Here is a 14,785-nt window from a genome sequence, read left to right on the forward strand (position 1 = left end):
AATACTTTTCATTAATTTATAATTTCTAAATCGCAGTACATTATTTATCGTTTACTTAAGATTTCATCATTTTCTAAAACTAAATGTTGTGCAAAAACTTATGTAGTTTTTTTTTATCAAACGTACTGATATAAATCACAAGGACAATTCCGTTAAAATTCTACAACATTGCTACAATAACGGCCACGTAAATAGATCGAATGCAGTAAAACGAGCGAAACGCTGCACGGCGGACCGGAGGCGGCTTCCAATTTCACTGCATTGCGATCGATCTAATTCCATCGCAGCCACGGCACCGCGAAGGATTCCAGCCTGTGCGAATATTAATTGTTTATTAGGAGCGCACGCTTCATGCGCCGGTAAAAGGGATGTCGGAATACGACAAACTCAAACAAGCCTCCGGCAACACGACGTCTTGTTGTTAGACACCAATGTTTAATATTCATATACGATACATTGCAAAACATGAGTGTTTTAAAAAAATACAGCAAAAAATATATTTTCGTATGCGGCCTTCAAACAATATTGGTCTTTATTATATCAAAATCTGTATACAGAGATTAGACATTATATTACAGGTATTAAATTTTCACACTGTTTTCTTTAATAAATTGGTGTTTAAATGAAATTTTGAATCGATAATTACTCATAATTTTAATACTATAAATAAAAGTCAATTCGTAAGACTCCACCAGCTTGGAATGCTGAACCGCTTAGAAATTCTAGTCAGAAACTCAACACTAGCTTTTAAAATGTATATACATTAGTCATAAACCGTGTTTTATTGTTTAAACTAAGTAATACATTTTACACATAAAAGATAGTACACGGTGAGTTTTTTTAGTCAGTTCATAATGTAACTACCGTGAACAATGAAATATTGAGACGTACCATATTTAAACGATAAAAATATGGAAATAGTTTCTCCGTATCACTGGTGATATTAATAATATAACAAGTTGTAAAAACTTAAAACTCTAAAGCATTTTAAAGTGGCAACACTGGAATGATTAAGCAATTACACGCCACGTCGAGTGCCGGGCAACCCTAACCATAACGGAGCGCGACATGTGAAAAGTGGAACTATAACTTAATTACGGAAATAAGTTATCACGGGAGGGATATTGAATAAAAACTCAACGCTTTTAACATAAATAACTCAAGCAACTAAAGCGGAAATACTTATTTCTAATCTTAAGCATAAACAACATTTTATTAGAAATCTACGGAAATCCTTTGGCACATTTAACTAATAACTTTACAACGTATCAACTTTAAGTAAATAAAATATCACTTAACAGCAACGGACTTGAAAATAAGGTACACATTAAAAGGCACTTTCATTACTAATTTATTAAAATAACAAGTTGATTGTTTGTAGTTGTAAAGGCTTTACAGGGGTGAATGTTTAGCTTATGCGCTGACAACGAAGTAAATTATTTAAAAATCAATGATTCCAATAACGTAATGATAATAGAGTAATTTAGATTACTCGATACATATCAAAATAAATTATTGTTAACTATCTGTTTCTGAAGACTTTGCCCTGTCAAAAGTTAAGACATGCAGAGTAATCACTTTATATAGGTTGATTGGAAATATATGTAAAAGCTTTAAAACGCTTTGTTGAGAGATGAGTAACGCATTCAACACTTTACAGAATTTACACCTATAACTAACTAGTGACCCTTTACATTCTAAAGAAAGTCATGTTTTGTAATAAATATATTTTGATTACATCAAAATTATGTTCGTGTCACTAATTATTTCAAACGAAGAACATAGTTACCTTAAACCGCGTATTTATTATAAAATAATGGTGACAACATTGATACTACACAATAATATTACGAAGTTTTTTTATATTTATGGTATATTTTAGAGTCACGCGCAACTCGCGCTCCTAATCTCCGTTCGTAATGAGCTTACGTTATTCCAAAGTTCGGCTTCAGACACAATATCAAGAGTACTCCAGATAAACGGATCACGTTACTTGATTAACCGGCGCGCATCCCTACCCCTTATCACCCCTGGGAATGTTTAAATGGGGCCCGTATCACACCCTCCGGAAGACAGAACAGCCGGAAAGTTTACCTGCGCCTCGCAAGCACAACAGACTTCATTAACATACAATAATTTATTCATACGTAGATTGTTAGTGCAACACCTATTTATTATAACTACATTAAGATACTCTAATCTACTTTATGACGTATTACTCTGACGGTAATATCACTGTTAAATTTTAACTGCTTTTTATCTATTTATTTATTCATATGGTAATTCATTTTGAATTATTTATAGTTATCACTTCACTGAAGAGAAGAATTAAAAAATAGTTTAGTTTGATAACATTAAGTGTTAAGATGGACTATTTTTGAATTCTTATTTAACACTTTCAACTAATAATGAATCTATGAGAAATCTAATGCGTCCTCGTCCGAAAGACCCCAAAACACACCAGAACATTTTTTTGTGATACAACTTGTATCACCTAAAAACCCTTTACATTGTTTGTTGATTATGCTAGTTTTTTTTTTTAATTAAATTTATTACATGATAATTCTGAAGTAATACAAAAGAATTTATTTCAAAAGCGCCTAGTCATAATTTTACCTCACCCGACTTTTTTATTATTATGCACAACCATCCTCTTTTAATACAATCGTATCTATATAACCAGCATTATCCAAATAACCCGTAGGACATACTATGGAAATAGCTAAAATAAACTAATCTTGTTGCATATACATCAGTCAAACTATGGTATTACAAGTGAACTGTATCGATAAAACATACAAGTGATGGTCAATTATTCAATATTTTACCGATTTCGCTAAAAATGAAGTTAAAAAATGATATAGATATATTACATGTCTACTTATATACTGACTCATCATAATATTTCTGGAACCTTAAGGCTTTGATACTACAAATTAGGTAGGAACATTCCTCTTAACGGCTAGAGTTCAGTTAAAAACAGATTTTACGTAATTCCATCCGTAAGAGGATGACCCAGCCTTCATAAGAATGCATATTTTAAAATTATAAATCTCGTAGTTAACTAAGCCAGAATATTTTTTAGGCTTTTTAATAATTAGCAAGATTACATCATATGAAATTACGCCTACAAAAGGCAGTGGCTGCCACGCGAAGTAAGCAGGAGACAAATAGTATATAGAGTGTTAGATGGAATCTCTGATATAATGAAGAAACCGAAGAGTTAAAAGTTCATATTCCGATCACATATGAAGTGGAGCGAACTGTAACAATTTGTCGCGACTCACAACGCATGCTCTCAATCAAAATGATAACCACGCGCGACGCTGCCGCGTCCACTGCTAATGTTCCCATGGATATCAGCATGCGAAGCATTCGCAACGTGGGGTTACACCATTTTCACACCCATATATATTTTACTAAGTTAAAAAAATAACTTAGAAGAAATCAAATTCCGAACAGGCGGTTACATCCAAAATACTAATAACTTCAAAGTAATTTGTAGATTCATCAATAAATATTAAAGTTAATTGTAATAAATGTAAAAGCTTTAGGGTGAACATATTTGTCAGAAAAAGATTTAACACCTTCATTTCGATCTAGATAAAACGTGTTTTGTGTCTTTTGGTTGGTCAAAAATAATAAGATACCAAGGTGTTTAGAAATAGGTATAAAAGCTTTAAAGGGGTGAATGAACGGTAAAGCATATGTCAGCAATAAGTATATTACACCTATATCCAATCAGCCCGTATAAAGTAAACACAAAACTATTCCTTTTCTGGTAATATAAAGTCTACAAGGACAGGTAGTAAACAATATTTAATTTTAATATGTTGAAATCCAAACTTGGAAAACGATTTTTCTTACCATTGCGTTGTTTATTATTTGTGAAACCTTAAGTTTTTGGATAGTGCTTACCATGCATTAGTTGACAGCTATACATTTATCCCTATAAATCTTTTAAACCTAATGTCGTCGTATTTCCTAATTATTTTTTTTTTAATTTAATTTTTCATAATGAAGTCTTCATTTAAATCAATGTTTAAAATTGAATACATTATAACTTTGATATATTACGAATACAAACAATATTCCAACCAACAAACTAATTTCGTATAACTTACGGATTTTTTGCAGTTATTCTATACGGACATTTATAATATATTTATTAATAATGAAACAGTAACAAATTCGATATGTACTGAAAATTTTAATTTTGGTTCGATTAAAATATTGGTAGTTTTAATTAGAACCTAACTTTTTGAAACTTGATCTACAAACAAATATTACTTCAAATTTTTATTTCACATTATCCGTTACTTTCTCAAGTATATTAAATAAACGATAATAACCATTTAAATAAATGAATATATTAAATAATTTTAATTTATAAGAATTTTTATTTATGTGGGGGAGGCCTATATCCAGTAGTAGATTTCCTATATCTGAAATGATGACGACGATTGTTCGTCTGGGCGCAGTCTAAGCGTCACAAAAAAGTATTTGCTTTCGCCAAATTAATAACTAATCCACATTTAAGCATAAATCCGTTACCTAGATCGTAACGGGAATTAACATACCCTTTTGTATTACTTTAACATCCGCGAGTCGTTAACTCTTGAATAATACTGCCGCTAAATTTAACAGATATAAAAATACCGCGAAAAGAATGTTTTGCCTTATGAAGCAGTGAGTAGATGCGAATAGCGTACTGACTGCTAGCACAGACAAGTTTAACTGCAACTTTCAAAGGCCGCAGATCGGAGGAAAGCGCGCCAGTCTCTTGAAGCTCATTCACAAGATGAAGTATAAAAACTGGAGCAACGAACCGGCCGTCACGTACTCCAGCCATCATTATCCTAGGCACGTACCATCGTCTAAACTGCCGCTCATTGTCAATATTGGAGCTGTGTTCCGAACCGCTGGTAAAATCAATAGAGACATTATCTACATCACATGGGACGTATGATCGCTTCAAATTGCTTGGCCGCTTAATGAATGGCAAATAGACTGGCGAAAACAAACGAGGTGAAGGATGTTTGAGTTGGAAACTGTTTTGTTTATACGGACAATTCGAACGAAAAAAGGTGAAGCCGGAAAAAAGGTAATTGTTAAGCATACATGCATTTGGTTATTTTTACGACATATTAAGTATAAACGATGCAAAAATTACTAATCTAATTAATCATATCGGCCCTCATAATGTCTCCACTCTTAGCAGAAATGTCCATTCGTTTTCTACTTTTATTTTCAAATCACCAGCGTGCATCTCAAAGCACTTTTTTTGTTCAATAATTTCTAGAACTCTCCATGATCATATACCGCCTTCATGCAAAAAGGCCGTACCAAAATAATCAGTTCTCAACTAAGATTCAATCACTATCGTAAAACGTAGTGTAGTGCCGTAGTACTTTATTTACAAGTACATTAAAGATTTAAATGCATACAAAATATTTAGTATCTGCTTACTTACTTATTCACTGTTAATGTTAATGCTGTTAGCCCGAAGGCTTTTACAGCTTCATCAGAGCCGAGTTCACGGAGCGGAACGGTGCGTGAACTTAAAAAGTATCTGCTTAGTGTTTTCTACAATGTATGAGAATTCATAACTCAAAACAAGTCACACTCACACCGGTTTTACTCGGTTCGAATTCACTGTCGGGTCTCGTATACGTGTTTTGTCCTTGGGTTTGTTAAAAGGACTAAGATGGGCATGTTTTAAAAATGCATTGTTTTTTATGACATGAGTAAATATAGATATTTTTTATAGCAATTGTAGGTCAATAATGATTTCATCGAAAAAATGTTTAATAATACACTGTTACTTTATTTTCATAGGGGAAAGGTTAGAATAAATAACTAATGAACGGTCGTAAGATTTAATTGAGAATACTATGTGCACTATAGTACTATGCTATTTATGGCCAATTGCGTTTTGTATTTCTTTAACAACAATATATTATTGGCAGTGTACAACAATAGATATATAATATATCTGTAATTAAGTTTTTCATACATCTATTTACATCGACGTTCGTACAATCAGTTTTTCTTAATCTAAATAACTACTCTCTATATCTCTCTACTCTCGATAACTTAATCTAAATAACTTAGTATTATTATATATTGACGAACTATTTTAACTATTGAAATAATATCATGAAAATTCCACCTCCTACTGACATATAACTTTAAAATTAAAATTAATTGTAGAGTTGCCACTTGACGACTTTTATTGTAGTTATTAACATATTATTTAATCATATATTCTTATCACGTAATTCGGCAATATCTAAAAAATAATTTTGTAAACCAGATACATAATCTTAAGTAAGTTGAACCCTGATGTAATACATCACTAATGTGATAAATTGTGACCTTGGTTAGTTAACACACAGCCAGCGATAACTGAGAAATGGTGCTGTTGCGATCACGTTTTTAATAAGTAATTACTCGCTTAACTATTGCTTACTTACTATATGTTATACTTTAATCCAGTTAATATTTATAACTGTCGATAACTGGTTTGTTAGCTTTAATACAACAATGATCATTGTCTCGAGAGGATTTTTGTATATATATATATATATATATGTACATATATATACATATATATATACATATATATATATGTATATATAACGGGAATGGCTTTACGTACTACCATAATTTCAACGGTCATGGCCTAGTGCCTAAGGTATACGGGAACACCCCTCTACAAACGCAAACGTTTTTTTTAGGTCACCTTTAAGTATATTCTTTAATACTGTAGTATAATTATAACGATCTTATTCAATTTTAAATATATACGTTCAAAAAGTATCAAACATTTTATGTTTTTAATAAATTATTTATTCATAAACATCTACTTCGTTCCGTACAAAGCCCCATCAGATACAAAACACTTAAGAAAAGGTTTTTTTTTTCGATTTCTCTAGGCACTCTGAAATATTTTTTGTAATCTTTAGCTTCTCCTTTCGTGTGTCGCCTTTCGCCGTCCGTCTTTATCGCTTCAATCTAAACGTAACGTCGTTCTTTTATGGTGCTCTTGAGTTTCTGGAATAAAAAGTGTCACAGAGGGGCCCGGAGTAGGGAACACAGCGCCTACGGTATCATTAGCAGATTTTTTGAGCAGAGGCAATTATGCAAAAGTTGATTTTAGTTGTTCCACAAATCCGGACAATTGTGATAGATCATTATCATCCGATCATCATCAAAGATCGCCACAATGATCGGTCTTGCGCTACCCACCTCCAGCAACTTATCACGACCTTGACTATGTCCTTTGGTAGATCGCTTAGGATTAATTGAACAAAAATTACATATCATTATTGAATGTCCTAGCCAATGAATATATACATTATACACCACTACCATGCAAATAGAAGAAAAGTGTAAGCAAAACCTTCACGTTAGGACTCGGTGCATTTTTTTTAGTCATGGCTTCCATTAAGTTTGGTCTTCACATCCTAAGCACACACACATGATATATCTTCAATCATGACTGTCGGGAGAAAAATTAAATTGTTACTGTGGAGTCCAACAGCTTCTTAGTAATATTAATGCGATGCTAATTTTAACTGAATATGAGGAACTTTGCTAATTTCACGGTGACTTGTGTCGTACTTAAATCATTAGTAAAAATCATATGGCTTAAGCCAATCTTTAAATCCATATAAATCTTTAGCAAGTTTTGTAAAGGTTATTCGACGTTTGGCTAAACCTATTTTCTTGACTTCATAGATGTTTTCGTCTATTGTCGTGTTCGGGCGTCTGGCGCTCTATTCATTTTCTTTTCTCGGCCTTATTCTTGCAAGTTTTACTTCTTTTGGTCCAAGGTACTACATAAGCTACACATACGCCACAGTCTGTCAATTTAATTTTGTATTTCATTAAAAATTTGATACAGATTCTTTGGACATTTTTTGCAGTAGGCAAAAATTAAAAATAAATCAAAACATGTCTAAGAAAAATCGCTATTAAAGTTATCAAAACCTATCGACATAAGGTTTCGTAGGTACCAACATAATGCCACAAAAATCGAAAATCGAATATACGAATCCCGTAGAAATAAAAATTTTATGATATTTCTTGTACAGACCGTACACGTTTACGAAGATCCCAAACGCTTCTCGATCTGAGAATAACAACATTTTTGTGATTCATTAAACAAATTCCCTTAAACCACTCAACGTAGGAGGTATATGGAAGGAACGACGGTTTCAGTGACGAGGATATTTTTCCCGGACGCCATTTCAGCCTACCGCGTGCTCCGCAGTGTCGAGATGGATACGGTCTTGGCCCAGCTCTTCACGGGTCACGGGGGGTTCTCTGAGTACCTTCACAGGTTCAAGCTCAAGGAAGACCCCTCGTGCTTCTGTGAACCGAGCATGGGCCAGACCGTGGTCCACCTTGTGGCCCACTGTCCGGCGTTCGGAAGACTGCGCGCAGATTCCGAATGCCGGATGAGCAAAAAGATAGAGGAAAGGAATGTATCGGCCATCATGCAAGACGAAGGGGAGAGAGAATGCTTCCTCAGCTACTGCAGGAAGGTGGTAATAAATGCAATAAGTAAAAATAAAACGAACACTAAAATATAGAAATAAAAGGAATAATACGTATGTTGCAAAATAAAATAAATTACTAGAATTAAAAAGTCCCTGTCCCACACGAGATAGGGGAAGGAGAGGTCCCCAACAGCGGGAACCATTAAAAAAAAAAAACCACTCAACGTCATGTAAGTCTATAAATGGCCACTACAAGGCATAGGTCTCGCACAAAATCGTCACAATGACCATTCTTGATCACTTTAATATACCAGTTTGAGTAATTCATTCAGTAATAAATTATTAATAAATTTTTATCTATACTAAACTTTTTAAATTATTGCATGATAATTTAGTGGCTTTACACGAGAGTTTTTTTAAAAGCAACTGTTTACGCTTTCACAAAAGAATTATTAATAACAAAATTAAAATACATGATTGCGTTAAACGATTCAACACTTACAAATCGTCTAACAAATTTCAATACTCTAGTCAAGCACGTTAAAGGTAGACGAGAAATATTATTGAGTCGACAACCTTGTCAAAGCGAACAGTCGTGCACACACGGCAAAGTGCAAGGCTACGAAGTGCATCGCCGATAAACCGGAGATGAAAGCTGCTGTTTATTTGATTTTCTGCCGGCACGTACGGGCATATTAACTAAGCTTCGGCCGACGAACTCTCAAGCACGCGCCTATATCTCACCAGATCATAAAGTAGCCTGTTCGATTGGTTTAAAAATAAATTCACTCGAAATCATTTATTACCACAGATTATAAACACTCACAGTAAACTTCGCCGCTATTCCATAAGATAGAGGTTCCAATTAAATAAATTTTACTTAATTTTTAAGCCCGGCCTTCCAGCGAGTTTTTCTCATAATTTTTAAATGTGATACCTTGAATGAAATTTAATCTTGCATAATCCGCTCTAATGACCTCGCTGTTATTGCTCCACCTTATAAAGTCGTTATCAAATTTTTGCAATTCAGATTTTGTCACCGGCAACCTTAGTTTCTATACTCACCAATAATTTTAATATTTTCGTATTTAAAATGACAACGTTAATATTGTATAACACTATTTATTTTGTTGAATTACATCTATAGATGCAATTAATAGCTCTGCTCGCTTCACACCAAAGCATTCACATTTCGAACCATAAGCAATAACTTTTTATTGACAAGCTCTTTTATCGTCAGCTTAAATAGGGAATATATTTTGCCTTCATACTACTTCGATTTTTACGACGAAATAATGGAACTTTGAGTGTACGAAGCGATTTAATGAAAGAATATTATGAGATTTAACTTATTGGTAACTACGTTTCAAACAAAAATAATAAAAACATTCGCTATGTATTATGTTACGCGTCCCCCTGCAATAAGTGCAATGTGCATGACTTTGCAGTCAGCATTTTATGTCCCCGTTGTTTTTATTATTACCGAGGCAACGTTCCCCTCTATCTGCATTACGCGTGAACAGATGTTAAAATGATAGATAACTTTAAAAAAGCTAATGTGTTAATTTAGATAAAGTTTCTTTTATAATGATAATACGTGTTATATGAATACGTTAAATGCTTGAACATCCTCTATATATACACAAATATGCTTACATAGACAAATAAATATTGATATATATAAATATACGTTCTATTAATTACACTATGATCCCAAAATTTTGAGCCTATCTTACCATTAATTTTCCGCATAGTAGTCCTAGACCTTCAATCCGCCGCCAAAATCCTTCTCTAGTGTGTACTCGGCAATAAAACAACATACACAATCACAAACTTCCATATGTATTAACAAACAACACTTATAAACATTCAATAAAGGAATAAAAGTCAATGTTAAGCAGCTACAGTTAAAATCTCAGCATTTATAGTAATGTTGATAAAGAAGAAAACATAAAAGTGTTTATCACGAAGCGATCTACACCCACGCAACCATGTTGCGACGCGCGTCAACGCCGCGTGACTGCAGGCGCGTCGTCGTTTGACACTTCGGCGCTAGTCAACGGCAAATGCCCAAACTACATTTAAGTCCAGAATGCAGATAGTAGATGGCGCAATAACACAATAACACACCATTTTCGCTTGTTTACAAATTAAGCGATTTTTTTTTCATAAAGGAAACAGTTAAGAGACGAATAAATTGGCTTAGTTAATTATTTATTTTTAAAGAATATTTATTTATTACGTATATTGGTAGTGCCGAAGACCTATTTCGAAAAATATATTCCACTATTATATTTTGATTTAATTAATGCTTATTTGATTATTTTTCTGAGATATACAAAATTTTTCAATCAAAACGCTACTTTTTTTACAAGAAAAAATACTTACCTCAATGATTCAGTTTGAAGTTGTGAACTGAGACACCAGAATTTATAGGTTACCCAAGGTATAAATGTGTCCGTGTCACTTTTAGATGCTCAAAAAACAATATTGCCTAGTCATTCATTAAAAGAGCAAAAACGAAACGTAAAAGTTGAATGAATCTCAACATAAAAATCGCACAAAATGTAATACCGACTTACGTATAGTACCACTCACACTATGATCTTAAATGACGTCTAGAGTTTTCCACAACACAATAAACGAAAAGAAAATAAATTTAAAACACGTTTCACTGTGGAAAACGACCGATAACACTATCCATCACCCCATTATCTAGACGACTTGAAGTTAGCAACGAAAGCACACGTCAAAATATACCGTAAATAATGCCGTGTGCCTTCAGAGTGCAACCACCCTTATTCATTGCATCTGTAAGTTGACGGAATCGTTTATGTCCGGGTTTTAACTCTGAAAGTAAGATTTCAAGAGTTTAAGTTGTTTAAATCGATGCCGGCCGGCTTTAGCGTGCGTGGACGAACGACTATCGGCGTGTCGTCGCTAAGCTATGGAGTTGGTGAGGCGGTTTCGCAGGCAAGGGGGCGGCGCGTCGCATAAACTCGTATTACAATACGTTAAATCGCCTCCAGCCCTCGTCGACTGCAGTCGCAGCGAGCGTGTACTCTACTGCGACATCCTCGAGTACTCTCTTAAACTACACGCGGCCAATTAACTTGAGCTTAATGACGCTTTTCCATTTCAGAGCGCAGAGGCTCTTTGAGCAAAGTTATTATCTCTTGACAGCAGCGCCTTTTTAAAGGCATAAAATTTTAACGTGATATTATAATTTACTAGTATTTTTACAGTATTATGGATGTGGCAACAATTATTAAGATAACCTAAAAATAACTATTCTAAAAATTAAAAAGTCACTGAAAAAATCCAATTGTTGTAAAATAAATTATAAAATCCCATTGTCAGTAAATATATAATTTTCAATAGAAAACCCGAACTGAAAAATGGGACTACGGAGAAAGAGAAAGAGAGCGACAATTTTTCCGGTTCATATCTTTACGTACATTTTATTACTTCCGCAATGTATGAACGCAGCCGTCGGCATTCATCGTGGCCATTCGGACGTTTTCGGGACTCGTCGGCTGATTCCGACGCACTAATCGATACACGTCAGGCGTGCTACGGTACCGTGAATAGATACTACGAGTCTACAACTCCGTAGCTTACGTTACAACTTATTATCCGGTCGTATTTAAAGTTCGTATAACTTGACTTGCGCACCGTATCCCCTTATATTCATAGAGAATTTCTTGTGAAATTACATTAAATGTATTGCGAAACATTTAACTACTACTATTATTTATACAATTGTAAAAGTAAAGTCCCAATTAAGAATTGATTTTTGTACATACTGATTTCATTTTTAATTTAGACGTATATTACATTAGGACATTTTTTTAGCGTTTATGTAAGAACGCTTCGTATTGCTGTCCACTACAGCTACAAAACTTTGTTTTAAATTATTATTGTGCCTTCGAATTCAAATTCAAACGGGGATTGGAATTCGGACGACTACAACAATGCTACTGTCGGCATTGAATTTGGACTGATTTTTGAGAAGCGAATACGTAAACAGATGGTAATTTACAACCAGCCGCACACAACTAAGGCCAATCTACAAATTGGTTTATGATATAGGTTTACATCGAGGTGTGTCAATTGTCCCTAAGCTCAAATTAAATAAATATTACTATATATTTTTATAATATTTTAAATTAATTGTAATTATCTCGTTTTCATTTTAATTATTATTAGGCTTTATAGGAGCTAAATGATTTAAGATTTATTAAACAATTTATTTGACTAAAAATCGATTGCTGTTGACCCCATGACCATATGAAATTGGCGTTTAAGTCACCACGTGCCACCACCAGTTTAAGAGATAATTTTATGGCCGGCAATTGCTTGCAGAAGCAAGGTGGATTATTGTTATTAATACTGGAGAGAACTTCAGTATATCTACATTCGTTTGAAAGTATCCAATGTTTAGCAACTCCTTTCATTAAAAGTAAGCTTTTCAAAAGTCTATCTTTTTTGTCTGAATGTACACTATTGCTTAGTTTATACCAGTCCTTTAATTTTAAAGGCGCAGAGTACGGAAGACGCCAAGCTTGAACCTCATTTACGTAGCGTAGCCCTAGGACTCCCTCGGGGATCTTGGCTCGGGCGGATACATTACATGCAATATTACCGGATTTAAACGCTAGAAAAGATTACTTAGCTGGACCTGGCACAAGAGTCTCCAGAGTGGACCCTGACTTTTAACTCAATACGTGTTTTATAATCAGACTCAAAGGCTTCAAATAGGGCCTAACCTAGAATTAGTTTCCTGGCTATTATTTTTATCTTTTTTGAAAGCGTTAGTGCTAGGAGAACAAGTGGTGGAAGAAACTCCGACAACAACTCTATATAATATGATCGAGGTTTGGCGTCCTCTCGAGACGAGGCCGCTTCGTTTTCTAATGGCTGACAATTGAATTTTAATTAGTTTATCTTAATTTTTTCCTATCAGGAGACTCGAGACGTGTCTCGGTCTCAGCTTTAGAAAGTAACCGGGGTTTGTTATATTGAGGCCTTTAATAATAATTAAAAAATAAGTGTGGTTATGTGGGTGACATGCGCTAGTGTCGAAATCATATATGCAGTCAAATACAGTTCAAATTAGCATTTACTGATTCTCGGAGTTTGTATATATTTTTTACAATAACTAAGCTCGAAGAATCCTTGGCTCCGGTAGTTATATCAAGTTTTATATGCCTTTATCCATGGTCCATGACTTGTCAGGAGGATGGAACAGAGCTTTCGAGACTTGTAGGCGGTCGTTGTTTGCTATATGAGAGTTGATGCTAAAAAGAGAAAAACAACAAGAAACCTTGACTCTGAAAGAAAAAGTTACGAATGAAACTCTGAGAACAGTTTAATTTATACGTTTTTTGAGGAAAATCTTGCAAGGTACGTAAAGGCTTCACGGTTAGGTAATAGGCTGTTCTATGATCCAGCTAGCAATTTCATTGAAACCTCGACTAGAGTGTGAATCTAGAATTTTTTCGTTCTTTGGCAGTTTCATTTACAAATAGCGGTTGTAGTTGGTAATACCGACGAAGTATCGACGTAATATCTTTTGATATAATTGGGCTGTGGGTAGTCAAATTTACACGAAGATATTCATAACGCATCTAGCAAGCAATATTCAAGGTCCAGTTCAAGCTTTTTTTAGGATGTGTAGTTTTTCACACTAGCTATGAAATATTGCGACTTTTTTATTGTTTCTTTAATCATACAAAAATTTTGTAAGCTAAATACTTAGTCCTACCATAAATATTATTACAAAGAATAACAACATTTTTATTGTATGTAATAATTATTACTATTACAGTTTGATACTTTAATACATTGATATAAAAATCATTAAAAATATGTAAAGCTTATTCAAAATGGTTTTTATTACAGAAAAATAGTCCATTAAACGTTGAGGCTAGTTATCAATAGCAGCACGAACTCTTTCTATGGGATAATTCTTGTGAAAAAGAAATAGCTAATCATGTGGATTGTTTAAGGGACTCTAAATTATCATGGCGTTTAGAGAAATCTATACTCTCTAAAATTGAACATAAATATTAATCCAATAGATTCAGAACAGGACTAGATAACGGCCAGTCGTCATCTCTGATCAAGTCATTACTAACCAACATTGGGAGGATCGAGCCCGGAGGATAGAGACGCGGTGCCGAGTCTAGCTCAAAGAACTATTCTTGGTTATTGAACAAGGTGTTTTTAAAAGGCTTCACTACCGTCTCAAGAATAATCATAAAAAAATGTCTCAG

The 14,785-nt window shown here is 33.9% G+C and overlaps 1 protein-coding gene across 1 annotated transcript in view; it reads right to left on the reverse strand.

Moving 5' to 3' along the window:
- The window catches only part of ckn (CRK like proto-oncogene, adaptor protein), a 356,007-nt gene extending 345,525 nt beyond the window's left edge, over window positions 1-10,482 (reverse strand). The window contains exon 1 of the mRNA XM_068775453.1: window positions 10,244-10,482. Within this exon, the coding sequence (XP_068631554.1) occupies window positions 10,244-10,259 (16 nt within the window). The 5' untranslated portion in view covers window positions 10,260-10,482. The remainder of the gene's footprint in view (window positions 1-10,243) is intronic.
- Window positions 10,483-14,785: the final 4,303 nt, after the last annotated feature.

The sequence above is a fragment of the Battus philenor genome, unplaced genomic scaffold, assembly GCF_028537555.1.
Source record: "Battus philenor isolate CCGP_79_NKW_IND1 unplaced genomic scaffold, ilBatPhil1.0.hap1 SCAF_9, whole genome shotgun sequence".
NCBI lineage: Eukaryota > Metazoa > Arthropoda > Insecta > Lepidoptera > Papilionidae > Battus > Battus philenor.